Here is a 26,598-nt window from a genome sequence, read left to right on the forward strand (position 1 = left end):
CATACCTCCAAACTCAAGACTTCACCTCACTCACCACTCCAGCACTTCGCCTCTAGGACACCAAACTGAACAAACCGTACAATGCCTGACACCGAGGAAGTTCGTATCCAGGGGCGACGCACCTGACTGACTTGGGATCTGACGCTTGACGGCTGCACTTCAAACGGCCACCTGCCACCGCCACCTGACACCACCATCTCCAGTTATAGAGACGACTCCGACAAGGAGCAGTGGTGGTTCTGTCCCAGTAGAAAGGATGACACTCGAACTGACAGAAACATAGAAGTAATCATACCCGACCTGACAGAGGCTTCGGAGTGAGTGCGCGAAGTGGTTATAAAAGGCCCCCTACCCCAACAACGAGGTATGTGAACTTTGCGCCATCTGGTCTTTATCTTGCATTTGAGAGAATACTAACTTGAGCTTCGGAGTTATCTCACCGGGTTCCCCCCGGAGTTCCCTCATCTTCTCCATTTTAGGCTCCCCGTTGCTCCAGTCAGAGACAAGATCATTGACAGCTAAGACCAGTCGGATTGCGCACCATCAGTTTAAAAATGGCCAAAGTCAAACTAATCCAACTTGGTCAAATTGAGAATTTTTTTAGTTGTGCCAGCCATGCCAAAAGCGCATGCAAAAGCCGACCTAAAATACTAAAAAACTGGCCAACTCGAACCAAGTTGATCGGGTTGGTAAGTTTCATCAATTTGATGAATAAACCTAATTGAAATTAATTATTGTTATTTCTATATTATAAAAATTTATTAAAAGTAGTATCTAAAATATGAATAATTATTAATTATTTAAAAAGTTGAAATATAAAACAATTATATACCCTTATGTGTTTCTATTAGGGTCATTTACTATAACACACCTTATAGTTTTACATATTTACTTAAACCTACTTTATAGTTTTCATTTTGCTAAAACATCTCATATTTTACATCTTATTTACTTAATCAACTTTTCATTAAGGAGTGTTTGTTTTGCAATTAGGCGCATAATTTTTTATTCCAAAAATACCCTTAACACTTTTTTGTACAGAAAACAAATTTGACCAAATATAGCTAACAGAGTGGTTGTCCGTGTTCGATTAAGTGCAAAAATGGTATTTTTATTTTTATTTTCTTTTGATTAAATTTATTTAAATGAACATTAGGGTCAATACTATCATTTTCTATTGTCATCTAATTAAAGATTGATTAAATCCATTGCAAATTATAAGTGGTGTTTTAGTAAAATGCTAACTATATGGTAGATTTTAGTAAATCCATGAAACTATAAGGGATATTTTAGTAAATGAACATTTTCTATTATTTAACTTTCGCTTAATAAATATCATGCATTGCACAGGTCCCCACTAGTATTATTATAAAAAATAAAATAGTACTATAACGGGGTCACATACTAAATAAAATATGGTAAGTTTTTTAAATCAAATAAAAATCTATCAAAACAACAAATGAAAAACCTAACCTAAATTTTTAATATAAATGATTTAAAATTTTGAAATTTTAAAATATTTCATATTAGTGGCCCCGTACTGAATACGGTAGTCATACCTAGTTCAATCTAAAAACATATCCCATATATAGGCTATCTGAAGAAGTTGATGGAGCTTACGTAAAGAGTAAGCCCGGTCATAATCAGAGATCGCCAAGCCATTACTAAAAATCAAAGGAAGGAAATTGTATTACAACCATTCCTGAAGGATCCCGGGTCACCTCAACTTATCTCATCAGATTTGGTAAGGTGGTAGGCCACTTAGGGCTGTCACCGGACCAGTGTAGGGTAAACCCGGTCTGGGTCCCCCCACCTGGTAAGAAAGCACAATCCTCGTCCCGATCCGGACCCCTCTAAGATCTGTAATAAGTATTAGGAGTTTGTTTTGTTCGCAGTTGGAATTGGAATCATAATCAGAACCAAAATCCTTCGGATTTAAAATTGGAATAGTCCATTCCTATAGTTAATTTGTTCGGTTCAGATAAGAATGAGAATGAATATAAAAGTCAATAGAAATAGGATTTCATTCTCAAGGGAGAGGTAGGGAATAACCATTTCCTCAAATGAAAAAAAATGCCACTCCAACAAAAATAAAAATAGTATTCCAATTCCAAACAATTGAAATCAGATTATTCCAATTCCAATTCCAGACCCAAATTCCCATGAACCAAACTGGGCCTAAATTCATAATGCACCGTATCATTAATCGGGTTTATTGGGTTTTGACATGGAAAGACTTCGTTATACTTAACAAGCCTTAAGCCAAGTCCATGCATTAATTGGATTGGTATTCTAAGCATTGATGAAGATCTCTAGTGCATTCAACATGTGCCAAAGGTAGTTTAGGATTTCTGAAATATTTTAGAGACCATGCAATGAAATAGGAACCATTTGGATTTGGTGATGGTTGAAGTATTGCCTTTTTTATTGGGAGGAAATAATAAGAACATTTAACGAAATGGTGATTAAAGCAAAAGTTATTAAGGAGGTCACAGTTAGGGGTGTTCAAAATTGGTTGATAAACCAAAAACTGAATCGAACCAAACTGAATAAGCTAATTCAGTTCGGTTAATTCGGCTATCGGTTTGGTTCGGTTTTATATTTTTAATTGGTTTTCGATTTTGGTTTTATTTGATTGAAATTTTCAATTCAATCGAACTGAAAACTGAATTAATGTTGTTATTTAGTTAAGTATATTAAACATTAATGTATACTTTATGCTAATTAATTATTATATTTCCCAATGAACAATTAATAATAGTTAATTAAAACCTGGATTCATTATTGATTGTTTATTAGTCATTAATTAATTAATCATTAATTATTCATTATTGATTGTTTATTGGCATAGGGCTTTGAGCTAGCTTTTAATTAATAATAGCTAATTAATTAAAACCATTGGGCTTTGGGGTCATTTGAACTTTTAATTAATAATAGTTAATAGTTAATTAATTAAAACCATTGGATTTTGGGGCCATTTTAACTTTTCATTAATAACACCTATTAAATGCTTGTCATTTATGTGGAACCACGATCCAATCGAACTGAATTCAGTTAGGGTTGGTTCGTTCGATTCAGCTAGAGAAAATAATAAAACCGAATAGCCGATTAGATTCTTAATTTGAACCAAACCAAACTGAACTGACCGGTTGTACACCCCTACTCGCAATCCCCTTCATAACCTATACAAAGCAGTAAATAAGGAAAAAGAGAATGTGCTTTCATGTAAAAACCACTAGATTAGGTGAGAGATTTCTTTATGGAAGCTCATAGGAATATCATTCCAATCAACAAATACATCTCAGTATTGATCAACAACCCTACAAAATGAGGAGTATCAAATCAGGCCAGGTCATTGATCTATGTTGCTGAAGCTCAGTTTGGAAAGAATACAAATACAAATATGTACAGTGCAAATGCACACAAAATAATACAAAATACAAGGTTTTGCACTTTACAAATATGTATTTGTACTCCTTCTAAATTGGGTATGAATAGCAAAACTAAGTTAGGAGAGCATAAGCCACTCAGTCACAAAACCCATATAATGTATATTTATATTAAACTCCACAAGATGGGAAGGAAGCAAGAAGATGTTCGTAGTACTTCATCCAAGTGATGTGGGCTTTAGCATCAGCCATTAGGGGTGTTCCCGTAAAATTTCAAACCGATCAAACCGGTCCGCCCCAACCCAAGTTGGCCGGTTTTTCAAAAGTACTGGTCGGTTTCGATTTGTATGAAAACCGAAACCAAACCGATCCTATATGTTTAAGTAATTATTAATTAATCCCTACCCTATATGTTAAATGTTGATATATTTTATGTGTTTTGTTGGAACTTTGAAAAAAATGGTTATTTATGATAAAAACTAAAAACGTAAAACCAATACAAATATAATATAATGGTACAATATTTAATTCAGTTTCGTATAAGTTTAAATATATATTGACAAAAAAACCAGTTTTGCATAAAAACTAATCGATTTAAATATATATTTTGATTTTGCATAAAAACTAAAAAGAAATAAACATAAATATAAATAGATATTTAGATATATAAAAAACGACCCAAATCAGCCATTTATGTTTGAATCAGTTTTGCTTTAAGGTCGGTCGATTTCGATTTAGTCAATAAGTAAATCGACTAAATCAGGTCGATTGAAGAAAATGGATCAAACTGACCCAACCCGACCCATGAACACCCCTATCAGCCATAGGAAAAGGACCAAAGGACCATTTTCTCCTTCTCAAAAGGAGTAAAAATTAACTCCATGGAATTAGTCTTGTGGATGGGTTCCTAACAAAAAGGAGATAAATACTAAATACTTGAGGTCCAAAACATTTTTCAAAAATAGGGAAATCAAAGATTTTTTTAAAACCCTATGAGATATTAGTAACAAATTACCCTTTGAGAAGTTTGAGAACATCAATTGAGATTTTCAACAATCCCTTTTTTAATCTTCTATATATTAAATAGTTTGAATAGGCCTTTAAAACTTTTTTTTATTAAAATATTCATATTTTTTTTTAATTTAATCCCTCTCTAATTGTATGAATAGAAAATATTCATATTTTAAGATCCCATTTAACAATATAACTATTTATTCAAATTCCTCTAGATATTAATTAAATTGGTTTAGATATTAATTTTCATAATAGCTTCCAAGTCTCATGGCTGCTAGGGCCACAGAGTGCAAATGGATCAGATTGAATCAAATATACCTAGAATTAAATTTGTTTCATATATTTAATTAATAAAAATGATCAAAATATTATATATTATCAATAAAAACAATCAAAATTATTTTAATATCATATATCTTGAACAAATGAATTGCATGAAATTTAAACTTATGACTCTTTAGTAAAAATATAACATTAATTAAAATTGATTTTACCAATGGATACAATATAAATTTTAAGTATATAACCATATATATTTTTAATAAAAGTTCAATAGGATCATATCAAATTTGGATTCAAATTTGGACAAAATGGATACCGTTTTGCAGCCAAGATAGCTGCCCTTTATTACCCATTTTATTAAGTTCTCTTTTTGGTACCCATTTTATCAAGTTCTAGTAAGTATATGTGTATAACATCTTAATCCAATTCTTCCTATTCCATTTTGGTTCCAGATCTACTACCATATGGCTTTTAAAATGATATATAGCCACATATCTCACGTATTAACTCCACCGATGACAACAAACAAATAGGAAACATAGTTGAGAATTGAGATATGCGGCTCTGATACGGAGATAAGCGGTAGATCCAGTCTCAATTTTGAATTCGTCTGAAAAATTCGAATATTGGTGTCACAGATAATAATGGCAATGGGGTAGGTTCGGGGTAGGGATCATATTCTCCATTCTTGTCCCCGATTCCTATTGGGGATAAAAGTTGTCCTCCATCTCCAATCTTTGATGGGAACGGGTTTCCGTGGGGACCTAAATCCTCGTAACTTTTTTAGATAACAATATTTTTTGAAAATATATATTTATTTAAAATAAATAAAAAAATTAAATATAAATAATGTTTTAAATATATTTTAATATATAAATAATATCATATATATACTAATATATATAATCAGGGTCAGGGCGGGGTAAGGACCTCAATCCCCATTTTCGACACCGACCTCTATTGGAGATTTCTATTAATCCCCATCCCCATTCCCCCCCACCCCCCGCCAAAGCAATCCCCATCAGGCAGGAGAAATTGGGTCTCTGTTGGGACGGAGAAAATTGCACTCCCTAGTCATGAAGAAGAAAAGAGATTAGTTTCGATATCCATCCTGACCCAATTCGATCCATTTCAAAGCAGTAGCACTAGGGGTGTTTAGCAACAACAAGTGGGTGGAACCGTGGAAGACTCACCATCACCAAATGAGCAATCACCACTAGGGGTGAGCAAACGGTTTATTCAGTTAAAAACCAAGCCGGATAAATCAAAAATTTAAATGAAAAACCAAAACTGAAACCGAAATAAACCAATTTTTTTTGTTATTTCGGTTAAAACCGAATTTCAACACTATATATATTTTAATATATATTGTAGTATATATTTTAATATATATCATATATTATACAATGTATATAATAAATTATACATTTTAATACATAATATACTATAATATACTTTACACATATCATATGTTAATATATAGATATTATAGATAATAAAGTTTGGCTAATTCGGTTTTTTCGGTTAACTGAATTTCTAAACTTGAAAACCAAAACTAAAATTTTTCGGTTCAGTTTTTCAATTTTAACCGAATAATACTCACCCCTAATCATCACCCTAGGGCCTTTTCGGCAATACGGAGAATTCATCAAGGATATTTTTATTGATAAAAATTCTAGATTTTCGTATAATAAGATTCCAATCTGAGCTGTAGGAAGTGCTTTATCATGTGAACATCCCATCCCCATTCCCCACCAAATCATCAATAAAAATCCTAAATGACGGAAGTCGGAAGGGGTTATGCCTCTTAGAAGTTTGATGGCATTTTTTTATTTTTATATTTTATTAACTTTTTATTATTTATTTATGACATTAAATGTTAATATATTTGACCCAAAGTTTGAACTATTGATTTTTGTCAAATAGTAAAATAATTTCATTTTTGGTCAATTCTAAAGTATGTATTTCATTTTCATTAACAATAAAAATAATTATTGTTTATTACACTTAATTTTTAATTTGTTTAATAAAATATCATTAATGTGTTTAATGTTTTCTACACTTTTGCAATTTTCTATATTTATTTCTATTCTAAAAATTTTATTACCTAACTACGACTACATAGGTTTATCAATTTGATTTGGATGGTTGAATTGCTTAGCCACCACTTGGATAAAGAATGGTTTTGTTTTTTAGTTAGTTTTAAAGCATATGGGTTCATAATGTTAAAAATGTTGACATAACTTAAATAATTTATTGGTGAAAAATAGCTTAAATATAGGATTTAATAAGAGAAAATGAGAGTTGATAACTTTAACTATAAGACTTAATGAAAGTGGATTAAATAAGGTGGAAAGTAATAATTGAAGTTATATTTTCCACCCTTACAATTAGAGATGTAATAAATAAGCAAATATGTGCATTTTAATAGCCATCAAAAGTTGGCAATAAAGCTGTATAAAATGACTTTCATACTTTTTATCAAACAAATAAATAGAGGGTAATTTTAGTCCAAAAAAATCCACTCTACATCTACACTTTTATATATAGTATAGATATAGCTATCTTTTTTCTTTTATTCATTTATATAAAAAAAGTAAGATTTAAATAGAAGGAATTGAATGAGATGAAAAGTAGTAGTTCAATTAACAGTTTAAACCTTATAATTAAATAGGGACTAAATAAAAAAAAACGAGTACTTTAGTCAATGTTTTAAAAATCTGACCAGATCGGATGATCTATTTGGCCCGGAAAATGGGTCAAGTCATCAGTTCCATTTTGGCTCTGAACCGCTATTTTACAAAAAGTCGTTGAAATGGTCAAGGAACTGCTGATTCAAACTATTTAACCATTAAAATGTTCGACATTGTTAATGGTTCTCAAGTTGCTTTCAAACTAATTCGAAAATTTTTATATATTTTAAAAATATAAATTATAAAATAAAAAATGATAAAATAAACTTTCATATCTCAAAATCTTGTTTGATTATTCCTAATGGCCAAAATTAGTTTGGTTATTAGTTATTCCATTTTGATTTTGAGTTTTCTCATTTGTGTGATTCTTTTTAAGTTATAACAAAAAAAAAAAAGTAACTCCAATGAAGAAATTGATAAATTGATGCAAGTGATGGGAGATTAAACATTGATCTTATATTAAAACCTAAGATAATCCAATAAAGCAAATGATCTGGGAGTTAAGAAAGATTTAGAGAAATTAAGAAGAGGGCAAGCGATATTGTAGTGACAATGATAATGAACAAGGAGATAGTTGTCGCTACCAATTCATTCATTCTTCTTCTTCTTCTTAGGGCAAACAATTCTACAACATAGTGACAACCACCTTCGATGACACTTCTTCTTATTCTTTTTCAAGGTTTTTAAAACCGAATCGAACAACGAACCAATCAAGGGTCTAGTTCCCTGAGTCAAACGGTATGACTGTTCGAACTGAACGGATGACCTATTCTGACAAAAAAATAAAATCAATAAAAATGGTCAAACCATTGAACGGTTCAGATGGTTTGATTGCCTAGGTCAGCGGTTTGTTGACCAAATCAACGGTTTTTGGCAAAATAAAAGTTATAGGGTAAAACAGATCAAATTGGTTTCCCAGTTTTTTTGGTTCGACCATCTGGTCTGGTCTAATTTTGAAAACCATGTTTTTCTTCTTCTTCTCTTTTTTTATTTCTCACTTTTCAACTTTAACCGGCCGCCTCGTTCTTAGGGGTGATCATTTCAGCCCAACCCACCCTGGAAATTCTGAGCTTGGGTCAGGGTTTTGTGATCAGACCTGACCTCGCCTACAAATATTTAAACATACACATTTTGTGTATAATGTTTATATGTATATATGTACACATTTTTTATATATAAAAATTATAATATGACATGTATAATTTATATTATATATAATATTTTATATGATATAATGTATAAAATAAGTCTATATGCATGTTATATGTCATTAATATAAAATATTATATATATAATGTTTAATATGTGAAAGACATAGGCCCGAAATCAGGCCCGACCCGTATAAACCTGAGCTAAGCCTGGGCCTATATAAGTGCAAACCTAGTCTAGGCCTATCTCAGCCCGACCCCTGATCACCCCTACTCCTCAAAGTCTAACACTCCCCTCTCATTAATGTATAAATATGACGGACTTAAACCTAATCCTAACATAATGGTCAAAATAAAAAAGTTATATTATATTTTACATCTTACTGATTTGACCTGCTCAAATTGGATGGTTGAACCATTGACTCAGAAACCAAAAGTCAAAGTGATTCTATTTTTGGGACAGTTTTTAAAACATTGATTTTAGTCAAAAGAAAGTTTCACAATCTTATTTATATTTTTAATAGTATTGTAAATATAGAATTATAGATGCGTTTAAAAATTTATATATATTTTTTGTATTTTTGTGTGTAAAAATAATTCTAACATGTCATACTTACTTTTGTTTAATATGATAAATACATGATATTATACATGTGCTTGCATGTTTTTTTTTTTTTACAAAATTTATGTATTTTTATGTTTTATTATTTATTTATGGCATTAAAGGTTAACTCATTAAACCCAAAGTCAAACTATATATTATTATTATTTTTTATTTCATGTTTGGTCAGTTCTAACTTCTAAATTATGTATTTCATTTCATTATTAATAAAAATAATTCATGTTTATTACACTTATTTTTTAATTTGATTAATAAAATATCATTAATGTGCATAATTTTTTTCTAAATTTTTGCAATTTCTATATTGATTTCTATTTTAAAAATTTTATTACCTAACTATGACTTCATAGGTTAACCAATTCGATTAGATGGTTGAGTTGCTTAGCTACCACTAGGGGTGATCATTTCAGCCCCGCCCGACCAGGAAATCCCAGGCTGGGCCTGGGTTTTGTGTTTAGGCCCGGCCCAGGCTTACATTAGGCCTTCAAATTTTAGGGTTGAGCTTGGACTTAATATTTCAAGCCCGACCCAACCCATATATATTTAAGCTTACACATTTTGTGTATAATGTATACATATGTATACAAGTTATTTTACATTATATTATATATTTTATATAAAAATATTATAGCATGGTATGTATAATTTATATTATATGTAATATTTTATATTATATAATGTATAAAATAAGTTTATATGCATGTTATGTCATTTAATATAAAATATTATAGATATGTAATGTTTTATATATATGAAAGACATTGACCCAGAATTTGACCCGTTCCGGCCTAGGCCCGTGCCTAAGCTATAGCCCCTATCATAAGTGCAAAGCCCGGCACTGCCCGACCCATGATCACCCCTAACCACCACTTAAATAAAGAATGATTTTATTTTTGAGTTAGCTTTAAAATATATGGATTTATTTTTGAGTTAGTTTTAAAATATATGGATTTATATTGTTAATAGTGTTGATATACATTTAATAGTATTTATTAGTAAAAATAAATTAAAATATAAGATTTAATACCTTAATTAATTAAGACATAATGAGAGAGAATTAAATGAAATTAAAAATAATAGTTGAAGTTTCAATCTTAATACACAAATATGATTATAATAAAATGAATTTTATACTTTTTCTAAAACATAATTTTGATAAAAAAAATTCATACTACATTACACTTTTATTTATATAATTTATAGTATATAATATAGATTGTTTCTAAAAAGTCTTTTAAGTTGAGTAGACGATACACGGTATGGCCGGCTGGTGAGGGAAGACCGGAAGAGAGGAGAAGAATTAGCAGATTATTTCATTGGAGCTTCTTCAGCTGTCTCCTTCAGGCTTCAGGTACCTTCTCGATACCTTAATCCCCCTTCGGAAAACCCTTCCTACGCCTATAAACGACAAACTTTCCTCGAATTTATGATCTGTTTCTGGTTATCCTATTCCAGGTTAAGATAATCTCTTCCATCGGTAATTTAACATTGCCTTTTATCCTTATTTTGTTCCTTACTGAATCGAAAGTTAGGGTTTCATCGGGCGTGAATAGAAACAAAAATCCTATTTGTGTTGAAGGTCTACCAGTTTGGCAATTGAGATTTTTGAGGTTGGATTTCTGGATTTTTCGAGTTCATGCATCCCTAAATAATACTTCAGAATTTTAGGGCTGGAGGCGCCCCAAGAAGGGGGAAATGGCAGAACCGAACAATTTTTATCGAACGAGGGGCCGTCGATTTCGTGGATTTTTTAATTTTCTCTGTACTCTGGTGGTGTTTTTCTTCTTCTACAATCGCAAAGATATTCCGAAGCATCCTTTCCTCAGGCAGTTGCCTTCTACTCTTCCTCCTCAGTGGAACTCAAGAGGCGATTTTTATGACCGAAAGGGTCATTCCGAGGTCATTCACAGGAGAATCGTTGAAACTGGTCTTAATTCGTCGAATTATCTGGTCGGTACTGATGGTGAAGTCCAGAATAATATGACGGCAGACAATCCATCAGTGTGCAGTGGATTATTGGAACACAAGGGTTACGCCAGCCAATGTGAGTACGTGAAATCTCAACCGCAGTGCGCATCAGATGGATTCTTTAATTACATTGTGTTCTTCTACTGCGACTGTCAAAACTTTAGGATCTTGGGGTATGCCGTCTTGGGCACATGGCTTCTTGCTTTATTCTATATGTTGGGTAATACTGCAGCTGACTACTTTTGTTGTTCCTTGGAGAAGCTTTCAAGTCTCTTGAAGCTTCCCCCAACGGTTGCTGGTGTTTCTCTACTCCCTCTTGGAAATGGAGCTCCTGATGTCTTTGCTAGCATTGCCGCTTTTGTGGGCACGGATGCAGGTGAGGTGGGTCTCAATAGTGTTCTGGGTGGAGCTGTTTTTGTTACTTGCGTTGTTGTTGGGACTGTCTCGCTTTGTGTTGCAGAGAAGAGGGTTCAAATTGATAGGAGATGCTTTATCAGAGATATTTGTTTTTTCCTCCTCACCCTTGTGTCACTTTTACTAATTTTGATAATTGGTAAAGTGAGTGTTGGTGGAGCAGTTGCCTTCGTCTCGGTCTATATTGTTTATGCCTTTTCTGTTGCTGCAAATGAGATCTTGAGGAAACATGCCTGCAGGTTAAAGCTGGATGCTGTGACGCCATTGCTTCCAGTCAGAGGGAGTATCTTTTCCATAGGAAGTGAGGAAGATGAATCTATTTACAGCTCACTACTGGACATAGAATCTGAGAGTGATCCACCACACCTTCATACTACCTTACCACAGTGGATGTGGGCTTCAAATGTGGCAATTTATTCAAATCAGTCATCGAGGATTAATGAGTTAGATAGCCCAAGGCGTTTGTGGGGATGGACTGATGAAGTAAGTGATATTGATGACCGTTCATTCATTTCCTGTTCTAAAATATTTTCTCTGTTGGAGATGCCTTTAACGCTCCCGAGAAGGTTGACAATTCCAATAGTTGAGGAGCAACGATGGTCCAAAGTGTATGCAGTCTCCAGTGCCTCATTGGCTCCCATGCTTCTGGCATTTCTGTGGAATACTCAAGATAATGTGGATTCTCAAAGCAGAAAAATTGCATATGTCGCAGGTGTTTTGGTGGGTGGCACACTTGCTGTTCTTGCCTTTCTCTTCACCCGAACTGATCAGCCACCTCGCAAGTTCTTATTTCCATGGGTTTTTGGGGGTTTTGTTATGAGTATCATTTGGTTCTACATCGTTGCCAATGAACTTGTTGCCCTCTTAGTGGCATTTGGTGTAATTCTAGGAATCAACCCATCGATACTTGGATTAACTGTGTTGGCCTGGGGCAATTCAATGGGTGATTTGATGTCAAATGTCGCACTGGCAATGAATGGTGGGGATGGTGTGCAGATTGCTTTGTCAGGATGCTATGCAGGGCCCATGTTCAACACACTTGTTGGTTTGGGGATCTCAATGCTGCTTGGAGCCTGGTCAAAGAGGCCTGCATCTTACTTGGTTCCCCAAGATAGTAGCTTGTTTTATACCATGGGGTTTCTCATGTCGGGACTTTTCTGGGCACTCATTGTTCTACCTCGGAATGACATGCGCCCTAGCAGGTTGTTGGGTGTGGGCCTCATAGTGCTTTATTTGATATTCCTCTCTATCAGAATAAGCAGTGCAATAGGCGTTATATCACTTGCTGGTCTAAATTGATATTTGGATTGATCACAACCAGAAGGAACATGTCAACTTTGGCAGTTTCATGACCTGCCAAAAGTGTCCTCATGAATTGTTCATGTTGGATATTTATTTGAATCAAGGTCAGGAGGAACAGAATTCTTGTAGTTTTCATGTATCATCAAGTTGAACTGGCATTATGAAATGTGAACCCTTTATATTGTACGTGACAATACAATGTATACATGAATACATAGGACAATATTTCCTTGATATATGCATTACTGGTTTAATGATAATTGAACAGAGATATATTCAAATTAGTTGTTTCTTCAAATCTTTTATTGTGTGTGCATTTTGTCATACTCTTCTACTATGCTGGCCCTGATTTGGAAATAGGTGTTTTAACTTAACCTCTTGGAGTATTCGGCTTCATATATCTGCTTGGAAATTGCTAAATCACTTGATAACAATAGTTTCATTTTCAGAACTGAAACAAAATTTGGTTAAGCTGTTGGTTTTATAAATTAGGAAGTGGTTATTGTTGCCTTTATTATTATTAATACGTGTGTTTTAAATTTGTCTTTTTAGCACCTGGAACTAGTACCAACAATATGCATGCAACACCGACCATGTGACTTATGGTAATGTGATTAATCACTTGACACATAGTGTGAGTTTGAAATATTAATATGGCTGACTGTGAGGTTGAACAGGATTCTTATTATTAATTTATTAGGCTTAACATGTTGACCCATTTGTTGATGTCAGACACAAGATCCATTTATTGATCCACTTCTTTGTGATAAAGTAGTGATTTTGTTTTTCCGTTCATCTTTTGAGAGTGATCTGGGTGATATTGATAGGTACTGTGCTGATCACCAACGTTGTTAAAAGAAATTACCATGCTGAATCCAATCACTTCATGCATCTGTAACTTCCCTAATACATTATTTTTTTGAAAGGTGTCATGCCATTCCATGGAAAATTCTCTTTCTTTCCCTAGCCTCGAGAAATACAATTATCTTATGGTGTTCCGTGAGCAAGGAGGAATCAAAGGTTCTAACTTTAAAAAACAAATTATATGTTTCTTGTCCTCCTATATGCATCAAGATGGTGGCAATCACCAGGTAAGAAAATGGTTTGAGGAAACTTCAAGAGTCAAATATGATGACTGTTTTGACTTATCTCTGTACAATTTCTGAAGAGTTGCAACTAGACCTGTTCATGGGCCGGGTGGCCCGATGGGCGGGCTTGGCCCCCGGATGGGCTTGAACTCGCAATTGATCCCATGGGCTTGACCTCGGGCCAAAAGCCCGGCTTGCAATAAATTCGAGCCGGGCTCAGGATTTGCCAAAATAGCCCAGCCCGAGCCTGGCCCGGTCGGACCTATAGACTAAACCCAAAAACCCTAATATCCTAAGTAACCTTTCTCATTCATCTCTTTCCACTTTTCCAGTTTGTCGAACTGATGAACCTCTCTTCTCTTCATAGTGACTTGCATCCTCCTCACACTCTCAGGCAGCTGCAGAATCAGTGAATACTCATCGGCGCAACAACTTTGGTAGACCGGCGGTGAGTCTTCTCTTTTTCTCTCTTTCATCTTCTCACTTCTTCTCTTTCAAATCTTAGACACCGACGGGGCAACGAACACATGCACTGGCAGCGGCGGTGAGTTCTCTCTCTCTCTCTCTCTCTCACTCAGACGTGAACTGACTCCACTTTTCACTATAAAAATCGCAGCTTACTGCGAACTCAGCACCGACGAGCATAGTCACTGGCGGTGAGTCATCTTTGCCATTTTGTTGTATTATAAAATTATTATTTAGTGTTTACATAGCCGGATGCTATTGTTTGTTTGAATGCTATTAGGGATTTGTTAGGGAATCGTAAAAACAACATGATGCATTAGGGATTCATTGCACATTTATTGGCTTAGTTTTTCAAAAGTGTTGAAACTGTTAGATTTGATTATCCTAATTCCTAAAGAAAAAACATTGTATTTTGGCTTTGGTAATGCTACAGGTCTTCAATTGGTTTTCCTTTTTATTTTTATTTTTTGCAAATTCAGAATTTATGTTGAATTTATATTATTTTTTTAATGTAAAAAAAACTGAATTTATATTGAATTTAGAATTTATATTAAATCCAACTTTATATTTAATTTTTTAATGTAAATAAATTTTGAATTTATAATGAATCCAACTTTATATTTTATTTTTAATGTAAATAAATTTTGAATTTATATTGAATTTAGAATTTAGATTAAATCCAACTTTATATTTAATTTTTTTAACGTAAATATAATAATTAATTTATATAATATATCTTTATAGAAAATTGATCTATATACCATTTGAGTTAGTTAATTGTTCCATGATTGATCTAATGCATAAATATGGATATATTTTGTGCTTTTCTTTTTTTTTCCTATTTGTTTTCACTTTTTCTCATAGATATGTTGTTGACTTGGTCACATCTATTTCTTAGTAGATAAAATTGATTCTATTTTTCTTTTAGTTATTTTGATAAATTGTTTTTCTTTTAGTTTTTATTTAATATATGTTTGTCATATTGATAAAATTAGAATGCATTATGCAAGTTATTTCAAATTTAATAATTACTAGCATGTCAATGGCAAGTGAAGGTGTTGCTGCAGGAATAGATATAGTTGATTATGACTATCAAGAGTTTGACATGACTTTCACTAAGAAAATATTGACATCTAAGGTGTGGGAAGAAATGGAAAATATTAATTCGGAGAAGGCACAATGCAAGCACTGTAAGAAAATCTTACAAGGTAAGTAAAGTAACGGAATTACTCACTTGAAGTGTCATTTAGAGTGCTGCCTTAAACGTACAATTCAAGATATTAGATAGTACAAAGTAACTACTCAATCAAATATTGATGGGAGTATTTCTTTTAAAAACTACAAGTTTGATCAACAAGAGTTTCGTAGGGCATTATCAATTTCTCTTATGTGGAAAACACCATTTTGCTACTGTCGAAGAACTTGATTTTAGATTCTTTATTCAATCTATAAATTCTAAATTTAAAAATGTAAGTAGGCATATTGTTAAAAGAAATATCATGTCTTACTATGTGAAAGAGAGAGGGGGTGTGAAAATTGATTTATCTAATACACTTGGTCGAATTTATTTAACTTTTGATAATTGGAGATCTGAGCACACTGATGATGAATTCATGTGTATAACTGCTCATTGGATTGACAACAATTAGAAGTTACAAAAAAGAATTATTTGCTTTAAAGCTTTGGCACATTCTTTTGATGGACTATCTTTAGCAGATGAGGTGGCCATGTGCTTAAGCAATCAGAATATTGATCAGAAAATTTTTAGCATTACATTAAATAATGATAGTTACAATGATGTAATGACTAACTCTTTGAAATTGAGATATTCAATACATAAATTTTTGGTGTGGTGGTGATTTTTTCAAAGTTTGTTGTTGTAGCCATATTTTGAATCTTATTGTGCAAGTTGGTTTGAACATTGTTGATGATATTGTTACTAAGATTCATAATGATGTGAAAAATATAAAAAAATCAACTGTCCGGAAGCATAGATTTTATAAACTTGTTAAAAAAAGATCACTTAAACACAACTAGAAGATTAATGTTAGATATCTGTGTGAGATGGAATTCAATTTATTTGATGCTTGAACATGCCATCTATTATAAGCAACTCTTATAACATTGGGGGCAAAAGGATAATATTTTCAAAATGTTTATGCTTTCGGAAGAAGAATAGGGAAATGTGGATAAACTTTACAAAATTTTAAAGGTTTTTTATGATGTTACTTGCATGTTTCTTATCACTAATTACTATACTTTAAACATTTACTTCAAGGGACTGTGGATGATTCACAGGCATTTAATGTTAGTAAGGAATCTTAGAAATTTATGACTGACATGATTAGAAAAATGAATGAGAATTTTGATAAATATTAGGCTGAATATAGTATGTTTTTGTCTTGTGTTGCTGTGTTTGATCCTCGTTGCAAGATTATGTTAGTGGAGCCGAGGAACTGTTAATGCTATAATTAAAATTTTTCATGATTTGTTTGATCAATACAAATAAAATTTTTCCTATACCTCATTTATTGGATATTCTAGTCAGTTTGACATGAGTGCCAGAAATGATGATGATGACGGAATTGAGGATTATGAACAATTTTTAAATTCAAAAAGAAAGATTCAGAATGAAAAAATTCAATTTGACCTTTATTTGGAGAAACAAAACTTTGATATCAATGCAGATGTTAATGTTTTGGAGTATTGGAACAAGAGTTCACTTGGGTATCCTGAATTGGCATCAATGACTCAAGATATTTTGGCTATTCCTATTTCCATAGTTGCATATGAATCTGTATTTAGCATTGGAAAGAAAGCGATCAATCTTTGAAAAAGTTTACTTAAATCCAAGACAGTTCAAGCTTTAGTTTGTCTTGAAGATTGGCTCCATGCACAAGGCTTTGTATTAGGTATTTTTTTATTTATTGTTTATTAAAATATATGATTTATTGAATTTTTTTTCTAATAGATTTTTCAATTGTATGAAGGGGGATCAAGCTTGTTAGGGGCTTTATCAGGATCAAGTTTGTTAGAAGATGATGAATGATCAAATAGTAGTGATGATGATAATGAAAATGCTGCACTTGATGATATGTTTTAGGTATTATAACAACATATATTTCAGTTATTTATTTGCCATTTGACATGATAACAAATTACATATGTGATATGAGTAATGAGTTTATCTCTTATTTTCTTTTGTAGGATGGCTTGGAACTTGGAAGTTGGAATGTTCAATCTTGTTGGTGAATTCAAGAATGAATAGATATGGCTAAAACATGTTTTATTTGATATGGGCAGCGAAGTGGTCTTTTATTTTATTTTTTAGAATGGTTTGGAACTTAAGAATTGGAATATTCTATCTTGTTGGTGAATTCAAGAATCGATGGAGAACATGTTTTATGGATTTTGTTTGTTTTATTCAGATTTTTTTTTTTATGATTTTGGAGGAATATAAAGTTACATGAATTTAATTTGGGGGAATAGCACATAAGGACAACTTTTGGGGTTTAATATCAATAAAAGTAATATATTTAAAAAAAATTCAAAAGTATGCTGACTTTTTAAAATAATATCAGTAAAGGGCAAAAACATTGTCCATCTTCTTCTTGCCATTTGTTCAGTAGAGCCGTTGTTCATTGTCGCCTGCCACCACTCGTCACCATCGTCTGTTGCCGCCCGTCGTCGCTTTTGCCCACCTCCGCCGACGACACTAGTGGTTTCTCTGTCCAATGTCACCACCTCCACCCACCTTTGGCAACGTTGCCAAAGATGGGTGGAGATAGAGATGGTGGTGGCGGCGGACAGAGGAATGACCACCAGCGTCGCCGCCACCACCTTTGCCTTCGGCCACCTTTGGCAACATTGTCGAAGGCGGCGACGGGTGGCAGCGAACAATGGTGGCGGGTGGTGGCTTTGGTGAACAATGGCAAGAAAAAGAAGATGAATAGTATTTTTGCCCTTTATTGATGTTATTTTTTAAAAGTTAACATATTTTTGATTTTTTTTAAATATATTACTTTTATTGATATTAAACCCCAAAAATTGCCCTTATATGCTAGAAACCCATTTAGTTTTAGTGTGTCATGCTATTTGTAGGAATATGAAGCTATATGATTTGGTCTCATGTGTTTTATTTTTAGGTTTTTCTTGTCTCATATGTTTTATTTTTCAGGTTTGCCTTTGTTGTATAGAAACAATCAAACAATAGGGAACATATTAAATAACCTTAAAGAAGGTTGTTGATTCACTTGATTGTTAGAAAAAAATGGAGTTAAAATGGATTCTTTGTAGGAATTAAAATGGATTATTATGTGTTTTATTTCAGGTTTGCCTTGGTTGTATATAAACAACCAAACAACCGGGAATATATTAAACAACCTTAAAGAAGGTTGTTGATTCACTTGATTGTAAGAAAAAAAAATGAAATTAAAATGGATTATGTTTATGTCCATTTGAATAGTTTTTTTTTTTTTTATTTAAGAATGTAAAATGGTGTTTTAAAATGTAAAAGAAAGGGAAAAACCATCTTGTAGGCCCGTTGGTCATTTGAATGGGAAAAAAAAACCATATGAATTAAAATGGATTATGTCCATTTGAATAGGAAAAAATCCCCATCTTTCTGTTAGGTCGAACTTTGGGCTCGGGCTTCGAGCCTAACAAAATCTTGTTTATAAAGAGTAAAAGCCCTACCTAGCCCGACCCATGAATAGGTCTAGTTGCAACTAGTGTTTTAAGAACGTCATTGACCCAGGTGATCGAATCGCTTGACCTGGAAACTAGTCATGCTTTTGGTTCTGTTTCTACCCTGAGCCACTATTTTGAAAAAGCCCCATTGAATTGGTGAAAAAAAAATGCTGACCCAGACAATTAACCGTCCAACAATTCGACCTGGTTAATGATTTTCTTTTATTTATTTTTCGCTTCATGGGGCTACACAACAGGGGGGTAGCCCGTCCCCTTTCCCTTAACCCTCCAACCCTTGGTGGCAGCGGGATTTGATCCTAGGTCTCTACTCCGACGAATGAGAGAACCTACCAACTCGACCTGGTTAATGGTTAGCGACGAATGAGAGAACCAACCAACCCAACCAAACTGACCAACCCAGACTGACCCAACCCGAGTTGATCGGGTTTTCATTAGCACTGGTCGGTTTCAGGTTGTGCAAATTCCTAAATCGATGATTCGGGTCATTTCGATTTTCACACAAGAAAACAAAAACCGACATGAACCGAACTGACTTAGTTCAAACATGAAGTTCCAAAGCTCATTAGGCCACCTAGTTTTTGAATGGTTGCAACAAACTTTGGATTAGTTGATGAGGGCAGATTTGACCCTCCAGTGAAATTGTGACACGTGGCACCTCCTAACAACTAGGCAACACCCAGGCAATAACTTACCAAGTTGGTCCCACCCGGGCATCGGCTTGGCGCGGCCTGCGCTACCTGGCTGACCTGGATTAGCTTGGCACATGACCCGACCTGGCTGACCTAGCCGACCTAGCCGACCTGGATCAGCCCGGCACATGATCCGACCTGGCCGACCTGGCAACCCATAAGACGTGCCCACCGATAAACTCGGCATGCATACCCCACGATATGTAGAGGCTGGCCCACATTCCAGAAGTTGGTCAACGTGCATGGCGGTTACCTCCAAGGAGGTCGGCAGCTCTCCAAGGAGCTCGCTAGCTCACCAAGGAGCTCACCAAGGAGATCGGTAGCTCATCAAGGAGCTCGACAACTCTAAGGAGCTCGACAGCTCCAAGGAGCTCAACAGCTCCAAGGAGCTCGCCATGGAGCTCGACAGCTCTCCAAGGAGCTCGCTAGCTCACCAAGAAGCTCGCCAAGGAGCTAGGCAGCTCTGCAAGGAGCTCGGTAACTCTCCAAGGAGCTCGCCAAGGAGCTCGTCACCAAGTAGCCACCAGGGAGCTCATCGCCATATGCAGCTCGCCACTTGCAGGGTAGCTCAGTACAAAAGAGCAGTTCGGCATATTGCAGGAAGATCTCCTACCTGACAACCGTACCTGATAGATCTGGTGGCAGTGCCCACATCTCTTGCCATGCAGCGTCGTGCCTGTCGTCTTTGAAAAGCATAGCACGCCTGACGAGTCCGTACCCTGTAGCAGCAGCCTGCACCCATCACCTCAGTCCTGGCAGTAATGGCTTGGGCAGTGGCAGCTACGCCTGATGTGACTGGGCACCACTATATAAGGACTTCGACCTCCAAAGCCAAGGGGGAGGGGAATGGAAAAAATGGAGGTAATCCCCGTTCTCTAACTCTCTCATTTCTCCAATATCATCTTCAAACTCTCTACAATCAGAGTGCTAACTTAAGTGTCGGAGAGTCATCGCCGGGAAAATACCCCTGGGTCCTTTGATTCAGTTCTCGCAGGTCCCTCAGCTCCCGCCGCCTACAAAGAGGAGGAAAAGATGGAGTTCTCACAGGTCCCTCAGCTCCCATTACCTACAAAGGAGAGAAGATCATCTCATGCAGAGGGCAGTCAGGTTGCGCTGCACCAGGGAGCTCCACCATTCTCTGAGTCACAGGCCGCCTAGGAGTAGGGAGCTCGTCACCAGGTAGCTCACCACCAGGGAGCTCGTCACCAGGGAGCTCGTCACTAGGTAGCTCGCCACCAGCTCACCACCAAGGAGCTCGTCACTAGGCAACTCACCACTAGGGAGCTCGTCACTAGGCAACTCACCACCAGGGAGCTCGTCACTAGGCAACTCACCATCAGGGAGCTCGTCACCAAGTAGCTCACCACTAGGGAGCTTGTCACTAGGCAGCTCACCACCAGGGAGCTCGTCACTAGGCAACTCACCACCAGGGAGCTCGTCACCAAGTAGCTCGTCACCAGGTAGCTCGCCACCAGGGAGTTCATCACCAAGTAGCTCACCACCAGGTAGCTCGTCACCAGGCACTTCACCACTAGGCCAAATGATGAGGTACTTAGCCAAAAAAAATTGATACAACACAAAAAATTGATACGTGATCAGAAACAATTACATCAATTGGCGCCATCTGTGGGAACACGCTACAAAAGCTAAGTTCTTATCTTACAAAAGCTAAGTCCTCTTCTCCTAGAAAGCTAAGTCCTCACTGTTTAGAAATTGAAACTCTCACTTTATAGTTTTCATTTTTTATGAACTCAAAGACTACGTAGGGAGCTAACAGACTAAGTTTACTTTCAATTCAGTTAAAGCCTCATCAGTCCTCTTCGCAAGGTCCCCCCTACAAAGATGAGCTTTTCATGGCTTCTGCGGGAGTTGGCGGCCAACAGACTACAAAGGCGCCCTTATTGATCGAGCCTTTCAAGGCTCCCGTGTGAGCTGGTGACCTAAAGTTAGTAGTGCTGCCCCGAAGGTCGAGCTCCTAGTAGCTTATTGTAGGAGTGGGTGACCGACATTATGAAGCTGATGCAGTGCAATCATAGCTCTAAGGCACCCACCTGATTGGTTCGGCACCTTACAGGTAGCTCGGAACCTTGCAGGTAGCTTGGCACCTGGTCAACTCCACATCTCATTGGTAGCTCGGCACCTCGCAGGTAGCTCAACACCTGGTTAGCTCGGCACCTCACAGGTAGCTCGGCACCCGGTTAGCCTGACACCTCAGGTAGCTCGGCACTTGGTTAGCTTGACACCTCACAGGTAGCTCGACACCCGGTCAGCCCGACACCTCAGGTAGCTCGCCACCTCACAGGTAGCTCAGCACTTGGCCAACCCGACATCTCAGGCAGCTCAACTCTTGGCCAGCCCGACATCTCAGGCAGCTCAACACCTAGTCAACTCGGCACCTAGTCAGCCCGACACCACAGGTAGCTCGACACCTCACAGGCAAAGCCTGCAAGCCACATTACTGCTTAAGACCCGGTCACCTCTTCGGCATGGGCAAAGTCAAGAAGAGTGGACTACAAGTTGCTCCCAAAGCCTACAGGCCACATTATTGCTAAATACCCAATTGCTTCCTCAGTATGGGCAAAATCAGCAAAAAGTGAACTATAAGTTGCCCCTAGAGCCTAAGGGCTACACTACTGAACTGGCGGAGACCTCCTCACCTTATAGGCAGCTCGCTACTTGCAAACAGCTCACCACATACAAATGACTCCCAAGGCCCAAGGAATTGGTCAACACTTACTAGCTCGTCGACTTACAGGCCAAAAGAAGAATACTCCCTTCACTGAGTTACTCTCAGCTCGGGAGTGGGGAGCAAATGATGAGGGCAGATTTGGCCCTCTAGTGAAATTGCAACACGTGGCACCTTGTGACAACTAGGTGACACCCAGGCAACAACTTACCAAGTTGGTCCCACCCGGGCACCGGCCTGGCGCGGCCTGCACGGCCTACGCAACCTGGCCAACCTGGATCAGCCTGACACATGATCCGACCTAGCCGACCTAGCTGACCTAGTCGACCTGGATCAGCCCGGCACATGATCCGACCTGGCCGACCTAGCAACCCATAAGACGTGCCCACCGATAAACTCAGCATGCATACCCCACGATACGTGGAGGCCGACCCACGTTCTGAAAGTTGGTCAACATGCATGGTGGTTACCTCCAAGGAGCTCGCCAAGGAGCTCGACATCTCTCCAAGGAGCTCGCCAGCTCACCAAAGAGCTCAGCAGCTCTTCAAGGAGCTCGGCAACTCACCAAGGAGGTCGATAGCTCCAAGGAGCTAGGCAGCTCTCCAAGGAGCTCGCCAAGGAGCTCGACAACTCTCCAAGTAGCTTTCCATGGAGCTCGTCACCAAGTAGCCACCAGGGAGATCGTCGCCATAGGCAGCTCACCACTTGTAGGGTAGCTCGGTACAGAAGAGCAATTCGGTATATCGCAGGAAGATCTCCTACCTGACAACCGTACCTGACAGATCTGGTGGCAGTGCCCACATCTCTTGCTAGGCGGCATCGTGTTTGCCGTCTCTGAAAAGCATGGCACGCCTAATGAGTCTGTACCCTACAACAACAACCTGCACCTGTCACCTCAGTCCTGGTAGTAATGGCTTGGGCAGTGGCGGTTACACCTGATGTAACTGGGCACCACTATATAAGGACTCCGACCCCCAAAGCCAAGGGGGAGGTGAATGGAAAAAATGGAGGTAATCCCTGCTCTCTAGCTCTCTCATTTCTCCAATATCATCTTCAAGCTCTCTACAATCAGAGTGCTAACTTAAGCGTCGGAGAGTCCCCGCTGGGAAAATACCCCCGGGTCCTCTAATTCAGTTCTCGCAGGTCCCTCAGCTCCCGCCGCCTACAAAGAGGAGGAAAAGATGGAGTTCTCACAGGTCACTCAATTCCCATTGCCTACAAAGGAGAGAAGATCACCTCATGCAGATGGCAATCGGGTTGCGTTGCACCAGGGAGCTCCACCATTCTCTGAGTCACAAGCCGCGTAGGAGTAGGGAGCTCATCACCAGGTAGCTCACCACCAGGGAGCTCGTCACCAAGTAGCTCTTCACCAGGTAGCTCACCACCAGGGAGATCGTCACCAAGTAGCTCACCACTAGGGAGATCGTCACCAGGCAACTCACCACCAGGGAGCTCATCACCAAGTAGCTCGTCACCAGGTAGCTCACCACCAAGTAGCTCACTACCAAGGAGTTCGTCACCAAGTAGCTCACCACCAGGCAGTTCGTCACCAGACACTTCACCACTAGGTCAAATGACGAGGTACTTAGCCAAAAAAATTGATACATCACAAAAAGTTGGTACGTGACCAGAAACGGTTACATCATTAGTGAATAGTGATTAATGAACAACTTTTGTGATTAACTTTTCATTTAAATTTTATTATAGGAGATTGCTGAAATGATATTCAATTTATGACTGATTTTAAAATTTGCCAGATTTTATCACAGGGATGAACTTAGAATCGAAACCGATTGAAACCAACCCAATTCGACTCAAACCGATTAGGTCGGTTTTACTTAACACTAGGTCAATTTCGGTTTCTATGTCAAGTAACCCGACCCGATTGGATCGGTTGGAAAAATTGCAGTAAACCGACCAAATCCGACCCGTGAAGAGCCCCAAATGGCACGACTCTTATAAATATAAGACTATTTATTTTTCCATTCTACAACCTTTGAAGAATGAAGTATCAGCGGCCTTTTCTTCCAACGGTGACCGCCGACCACCTTTTGCAGTCACGAACAAGACTGGCGACTTGGCTATCTCTTTGGTACGGTGAACAAAGATTGGTGATGCGGCTACCTCTTTGCAGCAACAAACAAAGACCAGCAAGGTGGCTATCTCTTGCAGTGGTTTTCTCACTGTTATGGAATTATCCTATTTGAGTTTTTTTTTTTTCTTTTTTTTCCATTCTTTTTAGTTTGGTACCTTGTATTTTCATGAATATAAGCAAATATATATGCAAATGCTCTTAAATATGTAAATGAATGTGTACAAACGATTATGTGCAAATGCTCTGTAATTGAATATGTATGCTGAGTTTTCTATACAAATTTCTGCATTTTTTGGTACTATTTTTAGACATTTCCACCGGCAAATTTAAATATTTAATGGTAATAGTTTTAATATTTTATTTATTTTTCATATGGTTTCAGTTTTCTGCAATTTTCTATTTATTTAATATTGTATCTAATTTTTATATTTGTATTCTTTTTATTTATGATGCCATGCCATATATTGACATTTGGAACCGCCGACCTGAAAACGGGAGACAAGGGGTCGGTTTTTGAAACACGGTTGCAACTCAACTTGAGGAGCTTAAGCTTAAAAGAGGGAGTCTAATTCCGTTAAGAAGTATCAAGTGCGGACGGTAGTACGATGAAATAAGGGAATGGTAAATCGTAAATGGTAGTGGCCCACTGGCCCTGGCCCTGGCCCCATCCTCGTTGCAAATTCGGAAATCGGAATGGTGTGTATATAAACAAGACTACATACTGAATATCTGGTATGCCGATTGCCGTTTGCGTCAAGAACCAAGCAAAGTTGTGACTTGTGTGACTCATCTTTATTATCTTACCCGAGTCTGACTCTCTCTCTCTATTAGTCTACATCTCTAATCAATTCAATGAATATTTAAGGATTGCAGTTGGGTTTCCCAAGTTCCAACTACAATTCCTCCTAAGTCTATGTTTGGTTTGAAAGAAAATATAAGGAAAGATAAAGAAATTTATATAAGATTTGTAAAAGTTTTTTAACCCTTTTATTTTCCTATTTTTCCTTCAAACCAAATATAGCTTAAAGTTAGAATTCAGATCTGTTACAAGAGAATTTTTGAAAATGAAACTGATAAAGGTTTAAAATATCTACGTCATAAGAGTGTATCGGGTAAATTGAGACACATTTTAAAACATATTTTTTATTTTATTTTTTGCAATTTATTTAATGAGATCTATTTAGATCTCCTCTACCTCTGAACCGGTCAGACCTCCCATATACCAACTATAAAAGGTCCCGGAATAATATGTATCGCCTGATACGTATAAATATTTTGAACCCAAACTGATAATTAAAATGGGCGAGAGAAAGAATCCATTTGATTTGAGTAGGGTCGTGGGTCGTCCAGTCAGTCTGGTTGTGGGGTTGATACGATACGTAACATCCAATGATACGATCTGTCTGTTCAGGAGCCGATTTCAATCCAACGGCTTTTACTTGTATATAGAGTGAAAAGACAGATGCTTGTGGCCTTTGTGACGTCCCGATATTAGGACATGGAGTGAGATCTAACTGGATTGTCTGAAATCTCAATTAATTGGTGAAATAGTTATAGATGACTGAATCCAGAATTTGGTTTAGCGCTGGAAATTTAGAAAAGAAAACAGATAAACCCACCTCACCGATTGTTATTTATTTTGTTACATTCAAACTTGGAAAATTGGGTTGGGGGGTTCTCCAACTGCAAGCTTCATGCTGTATATTATTTAGTCCTGTACTGTCCGATGAGGGGAGGAGTGCATTATTCCCGTTTTCCTTTTCCTTTTTTCTTTTTTGTCGTTTTGCGTAGTAAAATTGGTATTTAGTAGTACACTTCTTCTTTTCCATGTTGTGTACTACACACACGCACGCTGATTTATTAGATTAGATGGAATGTTGAAATCCAAACCTGTAATTCTTTATAACGAAACGCCCCTGGTATTCCAGCAGAATAACACCATTGCCATTCAATTTGGATCATCTATCCTCTACGGCTCTACCCATATACGGCAACGGCAAGTGCACTTGTGTAATTAGCACGATATCTAAGGA

At 36.8% G+C, this 26,598-nt stretch overlaps 1 protein-coding gene across 40 annotated transcripts; it reads left to right on the top strand.

The window, feature by feature from the left end:
* Positions 1-10,363: 10,363 nt before the first annotated feature.
* Positions 10,364-17,794, top strand: CCX4 (cation calcium exchanger 4). Of its 40 annotated transcripts, none has more exons than XR_016103103.1 (7): positions 10,381-10,499; positions 10,604-12,936; positions 13,385-13,923; positions 14,288-14,464; positions 14,537-14,576; positions 17,376-17,488; positions 17,593-17,794. XR_016103103.1 is itself a non-coding variant. In XM_088957068.1 (2 exons), exon 2 carries the CDS (start codon positions 10,844-10,846, stop codon positions 12,827-12,829), a length of 1,986 nt encoding a protein of 661 aa, XP_088813194.1. In that variant the 5' UTR covers positions 10,367-10,499; positions 10,728-10,843; the 3' UTR covers positions 12,830-13,130. The 40 variants fall into 40 exon arrangements, 2 of the variants coding, with proteins under 2 accessions (XP_088813194.1, XP_088813193.1); XR_016103099.1 differs by having other exon boundaries at positions 13,759-13,923; positions 14,288-14,368; positions 17,357-17,488; XR_016103101.1 differs by having other exon boundaries at positions 13,759-13,923; positions 14,288-14,368.
* Positions 17,795-26,598: the final 8,804 nt, after the last annotated feature.

The sequence above is a fragment of the Nelumbo lutea genome, chromosome 8 (assembly GCF_056320005.1).
Source record: "Nelumbo lutea isolate HS-2025 chromosome 8, American lotus-T2T, whole genome shotgun sequence".
Taxonomy (NCBI): domain Eukaryota; kingdom Viridiplantae; phylum Streptophyta; class Magnoliopsida; order Proteales; family Nelumbonaceae; genus Nelumbo; species Nelumbo lutea.

Bases quoted from the DNA above. Each gene is read 5' to 3' on its own strand.
- CCX4 (XM_088957068.1), top strand. From the start codon at position 10,844: ATGGCAGAACCGAACAATTTTTATCGAACGAGGGGCCGTCGATTTCGT.